At 43.4% G+C, this 16,726-nt stretch overlaps 1 protein-coding gene across 1 annotated transcript in view; it reads left to right on the top strand.

Annotated features, from left to right (window-relative positions):
• The first annotated feature begins 2,899 nt into the window (after positions 1-2,899).
• Positions 2,900-16,726, top strand: part of LOC126107117 (beta-1,3-glucan-binding protein-like) — a 279,494-nt gene continuing 265,667 nt past the window's right edge. Inside the window, exon 1 of the mRNA XM_049913338.1 lies at positions 2,900-3,087. Coding sequence (XP_049769295.1) covers positions 2,900-3,087 — 188 coding nt within the window. The remainder of the gene's footprint in view (positions 3,088-16,726) is intronic.

The raw sequence follows: 16,726 nt of genomic DNA, 5'->3' as shown, positions 1-16,726 counted from the left end.
AAACTTTCCTCATGTCAGCACGTTGTAAGGTGTCGCGACCGGCGCCAGCCTTGTGTGAATGCTCTGAAAAGCTAATCATTTGCATATCAGAGCATCTTCTTCTTGTCGATTAAATTTCGCTTCTGTAGCACATCATCTTCGTGGTGTAGCAATTTTAATGGCCAGTAGTGTAGATACGCTCGGTGTTGCGAAGTAACGAGTGCTATCGACAGGGCACCTCAAGTTGTTTCCACATCCATAGATTTCCGGAAGACTTTTGATACTGTTGCTAACAAGCGGCTTCTAATTAAACTGTGTGCCTGCGAATACAGTCACAATTCTACGACCCGATTCGTGATTTCCTGTCCTCCAGACACGTTTTCACTGGTCATCGGGGTCATTTCGAAGCAGGGATCATTACTGCAGACAATTCTATTACAGTCAATGAGATTTCAAGCCGAAGACGTGTTTGGAGACGCCCCGGACAGCCTTGGGATATCAACCCGAATGTCGCCCACCATACAACCTGGCAACCAGGAGTGAATGTCTGGAGTGCCATTTGTTTTCATACTAGGACCCTTTTGGTGGTCATCCGCGGCACCCTTGCAGCACACCGGTACGGTGACTAAATTCTACGCCCCGTCTTGTTGCCCATCAAGGTAATCCATCTTGCGCTTACAGTTCAGCATGATAATGCCCATCCGCAAACGGCAAGAGTTTCTAGTGCTTGTCTTCGTGCATGCCAAACCGTATTTTGGCCAGGACGGTCGCCGGATCTCCGACCCACTGAAAAAGTTTAGAGCATTATGGGGAGAGCCCTTCAACCTATCGGTTTCAACCCTGTTCGGATGATTCCTTTATGGTGCGTTGTTTTTTTGTCTTAGAATGTAATTAGTTCCCAAACAGTTAGAGCCCATTAAAATAGTGGCACCTGATCAGTATTGCACTGTCCCACGCAGTAAGAACAAAACGATTTTCGCTTTCCGTAAGTTGCGTAGCATGTGAACGTACAATGAGATGATAAAAGTCAGGGGGATACCTCCTAATACCGTGTCAGGCCTCCATTTGCAGCACCTCGACGTGGCGTGGACTCAACAAGTTGGAACTCCCGTAGAAATACTGAGCTACACTGCCTCTATAGCCACCCGTAATTGGCTCTGAGCACTATGGGACTCAACTGCTGAGGTCATTAGTCCCCTAGAACTTAGAACTAGTTAAACCTAACTAACCTAAGGACATCACAAACATCCATGCCCGAGGCAGGATTCGAACCTGCGACCGTAGCGGTCTTGCGGTTCCAGACTGCAGCGCCTTTAACCGCACGGCCACTTCGGCCGGCACCCGTAATTGTGGAGGTGTTGCCGGTGCAGGATTTTGTGCACCAACTGATCTCTCGACTATGTCCCATAAGCGTTCGATGGGATTGATGTCGGGTGATCTGGGTGGTGAGATCATTCTCTGGAAAAGTCCAGAATGTTCTTCAAATCAATCATGACATGGTGCACGGTCATCCTTAAAAATTTCGTCGTTGTTTGGAAACATTAACTCCATGAATGGCTGAAAATTGTCTGCAAGTAGCCGAACAGACCAGAGGGCTCAGTCCATTCCATATAAAGACAGCCCACACCATTATGGAGTCAGCACCAGCTTCAACTGTGCCTTGATAGCTACTTGGATCCATAACTTCGTGGGGAGTGCGCCACAGTCGAACCCTACCGTCAGCTCTTACCAACTGAAATCGTCACTCATCTTCCCAGGCCACGGTTTTCCAGTCGTCTTTGGTCCAATCGATATTGTTACGTGCGAAGGAGAGGCATCACAGGCGATATAGTACTGTTAGCAAAGGCACTGCGGCTGGTCCTGGCGGAGGTTCGAGTCCTCCCTCGGGCATGGGTGTGTGCGTTTGTCCTTAGGATAATTTACGTTAAGTAGTGTGTAAGCTTAGGGACTGATGACCTTAGCAGTTAAGTCCCATAAGATTTCTTTTCTTTTTTTAAAAAAAAAAAAAGAAAAGAAAAGAAGCAAAGGCACTCGGGTCGGTCATCTGCTTGCATTACCCATTAATGCCAAATTTCACCGGACTGTGCTAACAGATACGTTCGTCGCACATCAGACATTGATTTCTGCGGCTATTTCACGCAGTAGCGTTGTTTGTTAGCAATGACAAGTGTACGCAAACACAGCTGCCCTCGGTCGTTAATTGAAGGGCGTCGGTCACAGCGTTGTACGTGGTGAGAGGTAATTCCTGAAATTTGGTATTCCTGGCACAGTGAGCGGTTCTAGGCGCTTCAGTCCGGAACCGCGAGACTGTTACGGCCGCAGGTTCGAATCCTGCCTCGGGCACGGATGTGTATGATGTCCTTAGGTTAGTTAGGTTTAAGTAGTTCTAAGTTCTAGGGGACTGATGACCTCAGATGTTAAGTCCCATAGTGCTCAGAGCCATTTGAACCAACCTGGCATTGTCTTGACACTGTGGATCTCGAAATATTGAAGTCTTTAACGATTTACGAAGTGGAATGGTCCATGCGTCTGGTGCCAGCTAGACATTCCGCATCCAAAGTATTTTAATTCCCGTCGTGGGGCCATAATCAGGTCGGAAACTTTTTCACGCAATGACCCGAGAGCACATGAAAGCACTGACAATACTCTGCCCTTACACATCTTGTGCACGCGATACTACCGCCATCTGTATACGTGTCCCACGACTTGTGTCAACTCAGTGTAAACGTAGCGGCTGTCGGCTGGCGCGTCCTGGATGTTCCCTTCCGTTTGTGGGGGTTGCGCGGTGACGGCGGTGCGGCATTGTTTCCGGGAGGCGTCAGCAGCTGTGGCGCTGGTGAGGCGGTCGGCGGGCGGCTGGCGGCGGTATATAGGTGGGGGCGGGGTGCGGCGTGCTGGCAGCCCGCGCTCGCGCTCAGACATGTGGCGGCTCCTGCTGGCGGCGGCGGTGGCTGCGGCGGCGGCGGCGGCGGCGGCGGCCGCGCGGGAGATACTCGTCTGGCGCGACGAGTTCGACACGCTGGACCCCGCCGTCTGGGACCACCTGGTGACCGGCTCGCGCGGCTACAACAGCGAGTTCCAGTACTACCGCAACAGCCGCCAGAACAGGTGCGACCCGGCGCCGCGCCGCGCTCGTCATGTAGCGTAGCAGTACGAGTACTGGTTGCTGGCGTAAGGTGTACCAATGTCACCACAAATTCAGTTTATGTGACAGTTTCGCGAGGGCCTTGTTTTACTAAATCATCGCTGTGAAAAAAAAGTACACTTGACTGTTGCTAATCCGGCCATTACTTGCACATATGGGTGACATAGTAACAAAAGAGCAGGATTATTGAGAGTGTCTTAAATTTAGTGTAAACGCATAAGGATATACTTTAACTCTCGAGCGGGCGAGCCTACGTATAAAGTGCGCCAATCACAAATAACATCTTCTTGTTCCGCTCCATTGTAGTTTTACGATTCTGAGCCCATACCTATTCATCATTATCGCTCCAGCTAACACAGTGATAAACTGTTCCACGACCCATGCAGGAAAATGACGCAGATTACGAGCTAGCAGCAGAATCCTATAAATAGGCAATTGTCTACGAGATAATTAATAATCGTATAAGCGAATGTCTGTGATCTGACGCAAATGCACTGTTTAATGCTTAGACTGGTTCATTACTGTGGGGTCATACTTGCACGCGGGAACAGACATTTTATTTTGTTATTAAACAGTCATTTAGTTCATATAATGTACATTTATTCTATTGTCGTTGAATGAAACTAAGATTAAACTCTCATTTTGCACATACATGTTTACCTTGGTAACGTAAGGACAGCTGTTCTTTACATGTGTACAAAGTACGCCGGGTGCCCTCTCGCGTTCCGAAAAACAGCGCGTATGCTCGATGGTTAATTCCATACATACATTAATTTTCATAGAAGACTTAGTCTTTGAGTTTGTACATAAATAGTATCAACAATCACTGTAAAACACGTCCCAAATTTTTAATTGTCGCAATGATGATAAGCGGCAACAGCGTGCTTTATCGCACAACGGCTTTACACTCATTGCAACGGTACGTCATGTTTCTAATTGTTGCATAATGTACTCCAGGAAGATGTCTGTAGCTTCAGTACCAGCAGCGTGAGATACCTTCATTTTCTCTCCTCCAATGACCTCTTCTTCATCACTTTCGTTATAACTTTCCTGCACGCTCTTGATTATCTCTTCGTCTATTAAAATTGGTCATAAATAGTAGCTCGTCCAACATTGTACTCAGCACCTACCAATTTCTGCGAAGAACCTCAGTTGAACTTATGCCTAATTTCGAGTTTCTGCTTGAGGTCCAGTATAACGTGTTTCCTTTTAGAAGCCGTGATACTGAATCGTAAAGAGAGCCACAATTTCAAATATGTATAGCACAGCTTAACATTATAATTAACTAAAAACATCGTCGCATACGAGAATTCACAATTGTATGCGTCATTTCCGCTTGAGCGACTAGAGGCTGGATGTGGACCGGATTACTGAGAGGCCTGATTACTGACGACCGGATTAGAAAGAGTTTAGAGCATTTACTTAACAGGTAAGAGTGTTATTTCGATTGCCGTCAGGCTTGCTGGTCTGATAAGCTGAGTTCGCTAAAGCGAAATGGCCACCGGTTCAACGCACTGAGTTGGAATTTCGTTTTGAAACATCAGCGAATTTCAGTTACCATGCCGACCATTTTCGCAATATTCTAGTATTTATTTTGGGGTCCTTTTTCCTTAGGAATGTAAACTACCAGTAATCATGTTTGCAAGGACAATAAATATATTGTGAGAATTCTTCTTTGAGTAAAGCATAATTGGTTGTTTTTCTTTCTTCATCCACTTCTTTCTTCATCCACACATGTTTCGGTGAAGTTGCAGCACCATATTTTTATTTTACCTAACGGAACATATTTGAAGTTCACGTTGGTGTCCGTCTTCTGGAGTGCAACTGATATTTCAATACAGTTCATCATCCATTATTGTATTTCGTAAGCAGTGGAACTGCCATAACTGCTGATACGTTTGTGAGAATTCTGACATTGTGGAAACTGCAACCATTTTGTTTAAGACAGAATCTTCAGAAAATATTTATTATTCTGTTCTTTTCTTTGGTAGTGCATGACACAGCGTAGTGCACAAAGTACTGAAGCAGCGAGTGGAAACGTGGCAAAATTCTGCGAAAACCATAGATAGTACATGTCTGCTATCGTCAGTTCTCTGACGATGTTGAAAACAAAGAAAACAACATTTTTATTTTATTATTTCTGTATCCAATGAAAACTATTACCAGACAGCCTGAGAGTGATGTTACGGCCACTTGCCAATGCTCAAATCGTATATTTATACAAATTTTCTCTGCATTTTAGTGCCCGGAATCTACAACTGATGGTTGATATACTATCCGGTATTTTAATGACGAAGCAGCAACAGTCACTACTTCCTGCTGAATCTGACTCTTTTTGGAGACGTGATAACAAAACTCATTCATGTTCCCCGTCAAGCTTGTCGGGTGTAAGCACCACTTTTTACCGAAAATCTTATCCAAAAATAAAAAAATTACTTTTTTTTAACAGCGCCTCGTATTGAAACCTTATTTTTTCTGGAAAGTTGTTTGGATGGTTGTTTTCGGGGAACAGGACAATTAGGGAATCTGGAGCTCTTACTACATGATATCTCATTACAAGTCGCAAGTTAACATTGTCAGCAGGACAAGGATTCGAACCTGAATCATTGAATTACTCTGCCAGTGATATACGAAGTAGGCATTTTTTCGAGAAAAGCTGGTGGATTCAGTGAGCATTTGAAGATTCGAGTTGTGAGTGAGTCGCATTGGAATGGTGCAGTTAGTAGTGCAGTATATACAAAAGGTGGAATCTGGGTTCTCTCCTCCTACACAATCAACGCAGCATTATGTTCACCAGAGAGAAAAAGAATGCAGGCAAAGACATTTATTTGAACCTCGCTAAACGACATATCGATTTGGATCGACAGAGAGACACCTCGTAACCTAAGCTGACTTCGATCAGTAACCATGAAACTAACTGAGCTTTAAAACATCCGTTTTCCAGTTTTTGATTCGTTTTCTTATCTAGACGACTCACTGCGTTAAAGTGATTAGTCACCGGTACTGTCATGTGTCCTTTAGTTCTTCAACCACATTTTTTAAAAAAAGAACAGGATCTGCAAGCAGAATTTCTTAGACGCAGTAAATGTACGTATTTTATTCGCTTTATCTACTTACGAAATACCTGAAGTGAACCTGTTACCAGAGCTTAGGAACACGAGTGCTGTTTATCCTGTGGAGCAGATGACAGTTCTACGTCTCATGTAGCTTCAGAAATTTGATAATTCATCCATCAGCGTAATTTTCTGCTAGGACAATCGATCTAATTTCAAACGCTAATAAGGAGGAATAGTCCTCCACCAGAGGTATATTCTCTCTTCTTTCATCATTTGATGGTCACTATATTCTGTCTATCAATTCCCAGCGTTTAATTATACATTAATTTTGATAGAAGCCAACAGAAAAACTCTGCTTAGATGCATTTATGGTTTGGAAAAAACAAGTCAGGGCTGCTCACGTTTCTCATGCCATATTAGTGATATGCTGTTCTTCGACCTCATAATGTATCGTTACGGTATGACAGGTTTAAGTAAAAAAAAAAAAAGTAACTGAATTGCAATGCCCGACGAGTAATTCACTACAGGCACGTTCTTGCGCTCCACCGAAAGCTAAAAGAACTGCACAGCTTCACGAAAAGTGGCATACAAAAATATGTAGATCAACTGAAGGAACGAACGCAGGTGCGTGTGCAATCTATAATTTCTCATAAACTAAAAAGATAAAAAGAAAGCATTGATTACACAAAAGAGAGCAATAAAACAATAAATGGTGTTCACCCGCTGTCATCTTGTGAAGAAGTTAGGCCTTCCAATGGTCCTTCACAATCTTATGCATATATCACGATTTGAAAAGAACAGTGATGCCCATGCTTACACCACTAGAAGAAAAATTACCTTTCTTAACTATTAATAAAACTCCGTGGCTTAGAAAAGAGTTCAATACGCATCAACAAAAATTTTTCATTTGTCGAAGAACACAAATTGGCTGACAGGTAACAAAGTAAGATTTAAATGTGACCTAAAATCATTTCTTCTGGACACATACTTCTGCTTCGTAGGGGAATTTTTGCTTAAAAACTGGTAGCCTGAAAAAACCTAAGTTTCAAGTGTAGTTGCACGAGTAGTACTGAAAAATAATATGTTCATTAATGTTAAACTAATCTTGCATACAGATCCTGTAAACTTATTCTTGCCACAACATTTCGATAAAGAAAACGGTCAAATGATTTATGGAACGTGTAACTAACTGTGGTTTCCTTTGAGTCAATTCTCGCTCTCGTCTTTTGACAGAGCGCAAAACCATGTCTGTAGCAAACGGTTCGTCCACTGCCACTTCGTGGATTGATTTTGATGAAACCTGTCGCATCATAACGACTCAGTTCCAAGTCGCAAAACAGTTCCATCCTAATACGTCACGGAAAACAGTTCCTTTTCTATCACGCCATACACTACGTCTGTATTGCGCCTAAAGCTATGCCACACGTTTAGTTTAGGCGCTTTGTGGGTCATCGCATTCTAACCCTTTGAGGCGCGCGAATGCTGGGAGCTGTGCGCACGGTAGCACACAGGAGTGTGACAGCCGCAGCTGATCAACAGGTTCCCGATGTCGGTGTGTGCGCTCTTGTAGATCTGCGGCCAAGGCTGGCTGCGAGCAGAGTACAAGGTCGGCCGCAGCGATCAGCTGATGAGGCAGAAACGTCTCTTCTGCGCTCCGCACGGAAGGACACGCCAAGCACAAAGCAATTAACAGCACTACCTTCATGAGCATTAGCTCTTTCAGCGCTCTCATACGTTTCTTTCGTAGTTCGCTTTCGTCACGCCACGGAACGGTGAAACCGACGGAATAGTGCGACTGTAGCTTAATTCTAGCAGATAGTAAACAGTTTCTTCTAATATTGGAGACTTCTAGCGCAATGTTATTTATTGAACTCAAAAACAAAAGACTAGCCGCTTTCCGTGTACCATAAGGGAGGCATAAGCGATATAGGATAATAGAAAGCAACAAAGTAAAATCAAATGGCGTTGTCAATATCATTAAAAGCCTTCTGAGTGTACTATCATGTCACCCTACAAAATTCTCAAAATCATGAAATTTTATAATATCTACGTTTCAGCCGTGTAGCTGTGTCAACACAGTAAAATACCCGAAATTTCAGCCGTGTTGCTGCGGTCTTCCTCGGTGTGTAGATAAATTTTAAAATATTAAAATTTTCCGACCTTTCGGACGATTTGCAGGACCCATCCTCAAGGCGTAGATAAAATGCAAAAATACTAACGTTTTCAACGTTTTAGCCGTGTTTTTGCAGCTCTAAAGATAAAGCTCTAAAACAATAAAAATACCTTATGTTTCGGCCATATTGCAGTAAAATTTCTCAGGACGGAGATAAAACTCTAAAATTCTGAAATGTCCTACCTTTCGATTGTGTTGCAGTACTCTTCCTCCGGACGTAGTGGAAGCCAAAGTACTTTTAACAACAGACATTATGTTTAGGAAGAGTACCGATATCCTATGTTCTGTTTTTACACAGGAACATTGATGAATATTTCTTTGTTGAAAGATTCCTCACAGTGAAAAAAAAAAAATCAAATAGAAAAAAAGTAATGGACGCTTGATGAGAGTCGGATTTTACAACCTTCATGTATCTACATCTACATTGATACTCTGCAGTTTATATCGAAGTGCTTGGCAGAGTTTTCGCAGACACTTTCTCGACCGTTCCACCCTTGAACGGCATGTGGGATAAATGAACATCTAAATCTTTCCGACCGAGCTCTGATTTCTCTTATTTTACTACGATTGTCATTTGTCCTTATGTATCTATAGGTGGGAGTCAAAAAAATTTGTATTTCACTTTCGGAAGAGATTGTGAGTGATTAAAATTTTGTGAAAAGATCCCGCTGCAACGAAAAACGCCTTTGTCTTAAAGACTGCCACTCCAGATCGCGTTTCATATCCACGACACTCTATTCTATTCCACGATAATACAAAACGAGCTGCCCTTCTTGAACTTTTTCGATTTTCTCCGTCGGTCCCACCTGCTGCGGATCACATACCGCACAGTAGTACTCAGAAGAGGACTGACAAGCGTAGTATAAGCAGTCGCTTTTGTAGTTCTATTGCATCTTCTATGTGTTCTGCAAATAAAATGCAGTGTTTGGTTCGCCTTCTCCCCAAAATTATCTACGTGATGGTTCCAGCTTAAGTTGTAATTGTCATCCCTAAGCATCTGACTGAATCTCCATCTTTAAATTTGCATCATTCATCGTGTAACCAAAATTTACCGGATTATTTTAAGTGCTCATGTGGAGGAGCACACTTTTTATTGTTCAGAGTCAGTTGCCACTTTTCGCACCATGCACATCTTGTCTAAATTATTTCGTAATTTTTATTGAACTTCTGATCACTTTACTAGACGGTAAACCACAGCTTCGACTGGAAACACTCTAAGAGGTCTATGCACATTGTCTTTCAAATCGATTATATACCAGGTTTGACAGAATTAATGCCTCCACCTTCGTAACTCTTCAACAGCTAGCAGCATTGGTATGCGGCAGGTACTGGTTTCTTCCGTAGCCTCTTCTCTACAGCTCCAGTTGGCGGAAAGCCTTAACACTGAACAATTGTGTTGTTACAGTGTAAAGTATGGAACCCTGCGCAGACGGCATGCTAATGTGATTTAAGCAACCTGCAGTCATTGAATTCTTGACAGCAGAAGGTGTCACCCCAAAGGAAATTCATCAGAGAATGAAAGCAGTTCATGGTGATTGTGTTATTATGAGTACTTTGCTAAGTTGGGCAAGTAAGTTTAAAGATGTTGAGGCGGGAACATCTGACCTGCGTGACAAACAGAGTGGGATGTCCTGTGACAACAACCACCGAGTTTCACAAGCAAAATGTTGATAGATTGATTCAAGACAATCGTCGTGTCAGTCAGAGAGAAATTGCAAGCACAGTCGGCGTTTGAAATTATTACTTTGCTTGACTATCGGAAGATCTGTGCACGATGGGTACCCCGAATGCTGACTCCTGAAATGAAAGCGCACAGACTTGATTTCTGCCAAGAACTCCTCCAGCGTTACGAGAATGAAGGTGACGCATTTCTCCATTCAGTTTTGACAGGAGACGAAACGTGGGTACACCATTACGACCCGGAGACGAAACGTCAGTCTATGGAATAGCGACACAAAGACTCGCCCCAGAAAAAGAAATTCAAGACGCAGCCCTCAGCTGGAAAGAATCATGGCCACAGTGTTCTGGGACGCGATTTACGCAACGTGCAGTCATTAAATTCTTGGCAGCAGGAGGAGTCACGCCATGTTATCCATGTTGATAACATGGGGTGTTATCCATGTTGATTTCCTTGATCGTGGAACAACAATAAATTCAGAGCGTTACATCACAACGCTGCGAACTCTGAAACGACGGCTAACAAGGGCCCGAAAGGAAAAGGGAAATTTTTCTTACAGTTTGACAATGCCCAACCACACATTCCACGTGCCACCACAACAGAACTTCAGAGACGGAATCTCACCACCGTACGCCATCCTCCATACAGTCGATTTAGCACCGTCTGACTTCCATCTGCTCCCGATAATGAATGACCATCTGCGGGGACATCATTATTCTTCTGATGAAGACGTTGAGAGAACTGTGAGACTGTGGTTGCGGAAACAGAGTGTCGACTTCTTCCGTGACGGCTTCAGAAAACTTGTTCATCGTTGGCAGAAACGTATCCAGTTGGATGGTGATTATGTGGAAAAGTGAATATTGCTGATTAAAGATCAAATTCTAAGAATTATTTCTGCGTTTGATTTATAAAAATATTCCCATCCAAAGCCAATTAACGAAGGTGGAGGCAACACTTTTCTTTCAACCCTTATAGATTCTCTACATTTCTCCCAGCGCTTGTTAGTAAATACTTATGAGTGACTTTAACATATTTTCTTCTACAATATATTTTTCTCTGCAGAGTGTCCGCGACGTTCTGGAGGGCCCGTTCTCTCCTTCCATCTTTTTCGGAAAGACTGCAAACTGACGCAGTAAGAAACACGATAATGGTTTATTGCACCTACAATCCGCGAAAATCCTCATTGTCTATTATGTCATCACGTAAATTTTATCTAAAGCAAGCCACCAGCTAAGTTCTTGAATTATAAGAGATTGTTAATTTTTTTGCTTCTGTTATGTTAGGTATATGAAGCTGTTCCTTTTATGGTGGTTAGCCTCACTGACAGCTACCTGTTTGCATTTCCATTTCAATCACAATGCTGTGACTCGTATTCACGGGTCTTCTCAGGACATACACAAAACTGACAAGTAGTCATGGGATAGCGATATACACATATACAGATAGCACTAGTATAACATACACAAGATATAAAAGGGCAGTGCACTGCCGGAGCTGTAATTTTTACTCAAGAGACTCGTGTGAATAGGTCTCCGAGGTGATTATGGCCGCATGAGCGGAATTAACAGTCTTTGAACGCGGAATAGTAGTTGGAGCTAAACGCATGGGACATTTCTTCCAAGGAAAGCCTTTCGCTCTACTGTTTAGTTAGGTACTAAAGTTTGTGATAATGTGGTGGGGGAGGGAAGTGATATTAGACGGCAGGAGGGGAGGGAGTTATGGCGGCGGTACTAGCTAATGTCTGATTAGTCAGGGGTAATGGTCTAAGAAATGTTGGGAACCACTGATCTAGCTGATAACAGTCGATCCCATAAAGTCATGTAACATTAAGAGCTCCTTAAAGAGTGTAGCTTTCCTGCTCAGTAAGAAAGAAATATAGTTACTAAGGCAGTAATATTTTACGACTGCATAATTTTTAATTGACTTTGGTGAATTCGGCCGTGAGATAAGTACAGTTGACCGCTTACTTCAGAGGCGGAGGGACGGGTAGCGCGGCCATTGCAAACCTAGGGGATGTGAGAGAAGTAGTGTTCTGCTGTTTGTCTTCCGGTACAATTCGGCCGTGAGATAAGTACAGTTGACCGCTTACTTCAGAGGCGGAGGGACGGGTAGCGCGGCCATTGCAAACCTAGGGGATGTGAGAGAAGTAATGTTCTGCTGTTTGTCTTCCGGTACAATTCGGCCGTGAGATAAGTACAGTTGACCGCTTACTTCAGAGGCGGAGGGACGGGTAGCGCGGCCATTGCAAACCTAGGGGATGTGAGAGAAGTAGTGTTCTGCTGTTTGTCTTCCGGTACAATTCGGCCGTGAGATAAGTACAGTTGACCACTTACTTCAGAGGCGGAGGGACGGGTAGCGCGGCCATTGCAAACCTAGGGGATGTGAGAGAAGTAATGTTCTGCTGTTTGTCTTCCGGTACAATTCGGCCGTGAGATAAGTACAGTTGACCGCTTACTTCAGAGGCGGAGGGACGGGTAGCGCGGCCATTGCAAACCTAGGGGATGTGAGAGAAGTAATGTTCTGCTGTTTGTCTTCCGGTACAATTCGGCCGTGAGATAAGTACAGTTGACCGCTTACTTCAGAGGCGGAGGGACGGGTAGCGCGGCCATTGCAAACCTAGGGGATGTGAGAGAAGTAATGTTCTGCTGTTTGTCTTCCGGTACTATCAACTCACGGGCGTGCGCGGCCCGCACCGATCAGGTGGTGGTGGTTGTTGGGATGTTTAAGGGGGACTAAACAGCGAAGGTCATCAGTCCCCCACACCGATCAGGTGCTGTGATATAAATTTTGACATGGAAGTAACGTCTATTGCTGAATGTGTATTATAGAGATGGTCATCTTCAAACGCGGTACTTGATTGTGGCAAGGAAAATTAAATTAATTACGTCCGTTGTAATACAACACAGTGATTAAAAGAAAAATGACATTCGACACTATTGTGTACTAGAAGTGCAAATTTGTTACTTCTAGTTCGTATTTTAAGTGTCTTTTCAACTTTCAGCAGTCTCTTGGGCTTGTCATTAACTGTAATTGCATTGACTGACGAGAGGTTGTGACAGTAGTGATTGAAATTGAACAGTCCCAGGTCGGTAGACATGTCTTGTTATTTCAGAGTAAACCTGCAATATTGAATTAAAACTTCTGTTTTGCTCCTTATTAGCGCCTGATTTTTTTTTTTTTTTTGTAGATCTAAATTTGGCCTTGGCATTACGTATAGGAAAAATTAAATTTTAAGACTGATTTGAAATTAACCTGAATGACGTGTAACTTTATTCCAGTATAAAAATTGAAATTTTACTCCAAAATGGCATAATTAGTGTACATTTTCACTTCCCTAGCATTCAGTAAGTCCAAGTGTAAGATGTCACGTTGTTGTTGTCTTCAGTCCTGAGACTGGTTTGATGCAGCTCTCCAAGCTACTCTATCCTGTACAGACTTCTTCATCTCCCAGTACCTACTGCTGCCTACATCCTTCTGAATCTGCTTAGTGTATTCACCTCTTGGTCTCCCTCTACGATTTTTACCCTCCACGCTGCCCTCCAGTACTAAATTGGTGATCCCTTGATGTCTCAGAACATGTCCTACCAACCGATCCCTTCTTCTAGTCAAGTTGAGCCACAAGCTCCTCTTCTCCCCAATTCTATTCAGTACCTCCTCATTAGTTATGTGACCTACCCATCTAATCTTCAGCATTCTTCTGTAGCACCACATTTCGAAAGCTTCTATTCTCTTCTTGTCTAAACTATTTATCGTCCACGTTTCACTTCCATACATGGCTACACTCCATACAAATACTTTCAGAAACGACTTCCTGACACATAAATCTATACTCGATGTTAACAAATTTTTCTTCTTCAGAAACGCTTTCCTTGCCATTGCCAGTCTACATTTTATATCCTCTCTGCTTCGACCATCATCAGTTATTTTGCTCCCAAAATAGCAAAACTCCTTTACTACTTTAAGCGTCTCATTTCCTAAACTAATTCCCTCAGGATCACCTGATTTAATTCGATTACATTCCATTATCCTCGTTTTGCTTTTGTTGATGTTCATCTTATACCCTCCTTTCAAGACACAATGTCACAATGAAGTTAAAATCTTCTGGGCCGCGTCATGTTTCTTCTAAAATGTTCGACGTTTCGACCCCTCTGCTAGGATCTTCCTCAGCATCTTTTGGTGTCCACTACTGCTAGAACACTGCTAGAACCCAGAAGATTTTAACTTCAGTGACAACGGCCACGAAAGCCTGCAGACTTACATATTACAGATGTTACAATGTCTGTTGTGGTGTGTAACTGCTGCTTTGCGTCCAGTATTGGACAAAAATGGAAAAAAGTGGTACAAACTTACTTCGTTCGACTATAATGCATTTAAATGTAAGTGAAATTGCTGTCAGTAAAGAATGATTCATCCCCTCACTCAGACAACAAAAGATCACCTTGTCAGGCAATTACAGTACCACAACTCTGGGTTTGCTGAGGGTGGCAGCAATTTGCAAGAGAGAACAGACGACACGAATTCCGAATGATGCTGACTTAAGAAACACATCAGGGCAGAGGGGGGTGGGGGAGGCTCCGTTGCCAATTTTCTGTGCCTTTACTATAGCTAATGTATTGAGGACTCACAACATACTAATTTATATTGACTACCAGTTAATAATGAGATCGTTATCTATGCGGCCTGAGGTACCGCCGCACAACGTCCGTACTGGCTCTTGAGCAGAAAAGTCTGACGACCGCTGGGGTAGAGGGTCCCCTGGAATTGCGGTGGCTGTGACGGCGCCTTGCTGGAGCTTGGGCGGCCGCAGGTCCGTGAACCACCTTGGGACTCCAAGGACGCCTTTAGTCTGCGCCGCGGCTGCTGCTGCAGCAGCTGCTGCTAGTACAAGCAGGAAGTTTCGTCTGCCGCACTTACGTCTTTTTTTTTATGAAGCACGCAATCGCGTGAGTGTCACACAACACCCGAGCTGCAAATGCAAACAGGACAGCGTAAGATACGTGGCAAAACATAAGCAGAACACTGTAAAATGTAATTATCAGATGTAAGCTTTCGATGTCGGAAACGTCACAGTTAATAAGATGTTTCGGGCTATTACGCCGTAGTCGAATGGATTTCACATTTAAACCCAACGTTTCGTCCCCATAGGAGGAGGACGTTTTCAAGGGGGATCATAGCTTCTTTCACATCGTGGCTCGCTACTGACTGCAGCAAAATTCCGTTTACGAGTGCTCCCGCACAGTGGGGTGACGTCACATGCTTTGAATACCCGAGCGTAATTGGCTGTTGTCGATTGCCGTCGCCTGTTTTTGCTATAGAAGACTGGTGGAAGACTGGTACACGTATTCTTCATCACCGGGCTGCAAATGTCATTCAAATTTCACGTCCTCTCCGTTCCTTTTGAAACTCCTGGGTTGTTTTACAGTCTCTGTGGCCTCTCTGTATAGCCTTTCATGGAATCCACCTGTGGATGCCAATACTTGGGTCCTATCAAAATGAATGTGGAGGTCTCCTGATTGCAAAGCATGTTCCGCAACATCTTATCTGTCAATCTTCCCCCTTCTACAATTGTCCTTGCGCTCTTTTAGTCGTTTTTTTTACCGTTTATTTTTGTAGTACTGCTGTACATCTCCCCACAACTATACGGAATCCTATAAATATCTGTTTTTCCCAACAGTTTATGTGCATCCTTGGCCAATTTTAGGCGATCCCTTATCTTCCGAGTGGTTTTGTAGATTAAATCAATATAGCGTTTTCCCAAGATTTTTCCTATGCAGTCAGTAACGTCCTTAATGAAAGGCAGGAAAACTATCTATTTCACAGGCGCTTGACGTCTCTATGATTTTTGCGCGACTGTCTTAATGCCATCTTTACCTTAGCGCATCAATAAGCACTCCTGAGGAATGCATTGGTGATACGTTCCAATTCCATGTCAGGCAGCTTTGGTTCGCTGATGTTCCTTGCTCTATCCGCCAATGTGTTTGTTGTGGGTGGTGGTTCGAATATTAGCATAGGTAATGGTGTGAGTGCGTTTGATAAGCCGTGTGGCCTAAGCTACCATCTCCTTTCTTGGAAACTAGCACACCAAGAAAATTTAATCTTCCGCCTTCCTCGTCCTCCATGTTAAACTAAATCGTCTGAGCAATCCCTTGAGATGCTTGTGAAAACGACCTAGTTTCTCTCTACCACGCTTCCACAAAACAAACGTATCCTCCACGTACGGGAACCATTAGGTTTTTTGTTGGCAATTCCCAGTGTCTGTTTCTCGAAGAAAAAAAAAAGGATTAACAATCTTCGTTAGTTCAAGAACTTGGCTAGGTTGTTATAGATAAAATTTACGTCATGACATAACAGACAAAGAGGGTCCTCGCGGCGTGTCAGTGCAATAAACTGTTGTGTTCCTTGCCGCGTCACTCTGCAGCGTATCCGCGAAGATGGAAGGAACGCGTCTCTCGAAGCTTCGCGGACACACTGCGGAGAAAAATTTATTGTAGAAGAAATATGTTAAAGCCATTCATACATATTCACTAATAAGCTTCGGGGGGCAGCGTGGGGAAACTACATGAACTATTTGCGAGACAACGTGAAAAGCCCTTTTAGATTGTTTTCAGTCGGTGCTGTGGTTTACCGTCTAGTATAGTCATCATAAGACCGATAAAGATTATACCACTGATGAATTTCAGAGTGTAAAGTTCGCT

The sequence above is a fragment of the Schistocerca cancellata genome, chromosome 1 (genome assembly GCF_023864275.1).
Source record: "Schistocerca cancellata isolate TAMUIC-IGC-003103 chromosome 1, iqSchCanc2.1, whole genome shotgun sequence".
NCBI classification, from domain to species: domain Eukaryota; kingdom Metazoa; phylum Arthropoda; class Insecta; order Orthoptera; family Acrididae; genus Schistocerca; species Schistocerca cancellata.
Note: the sequence above shows the minus strand (reverse complement) of the source record. Positions and strands in the feature narration are given on the sequence as shown.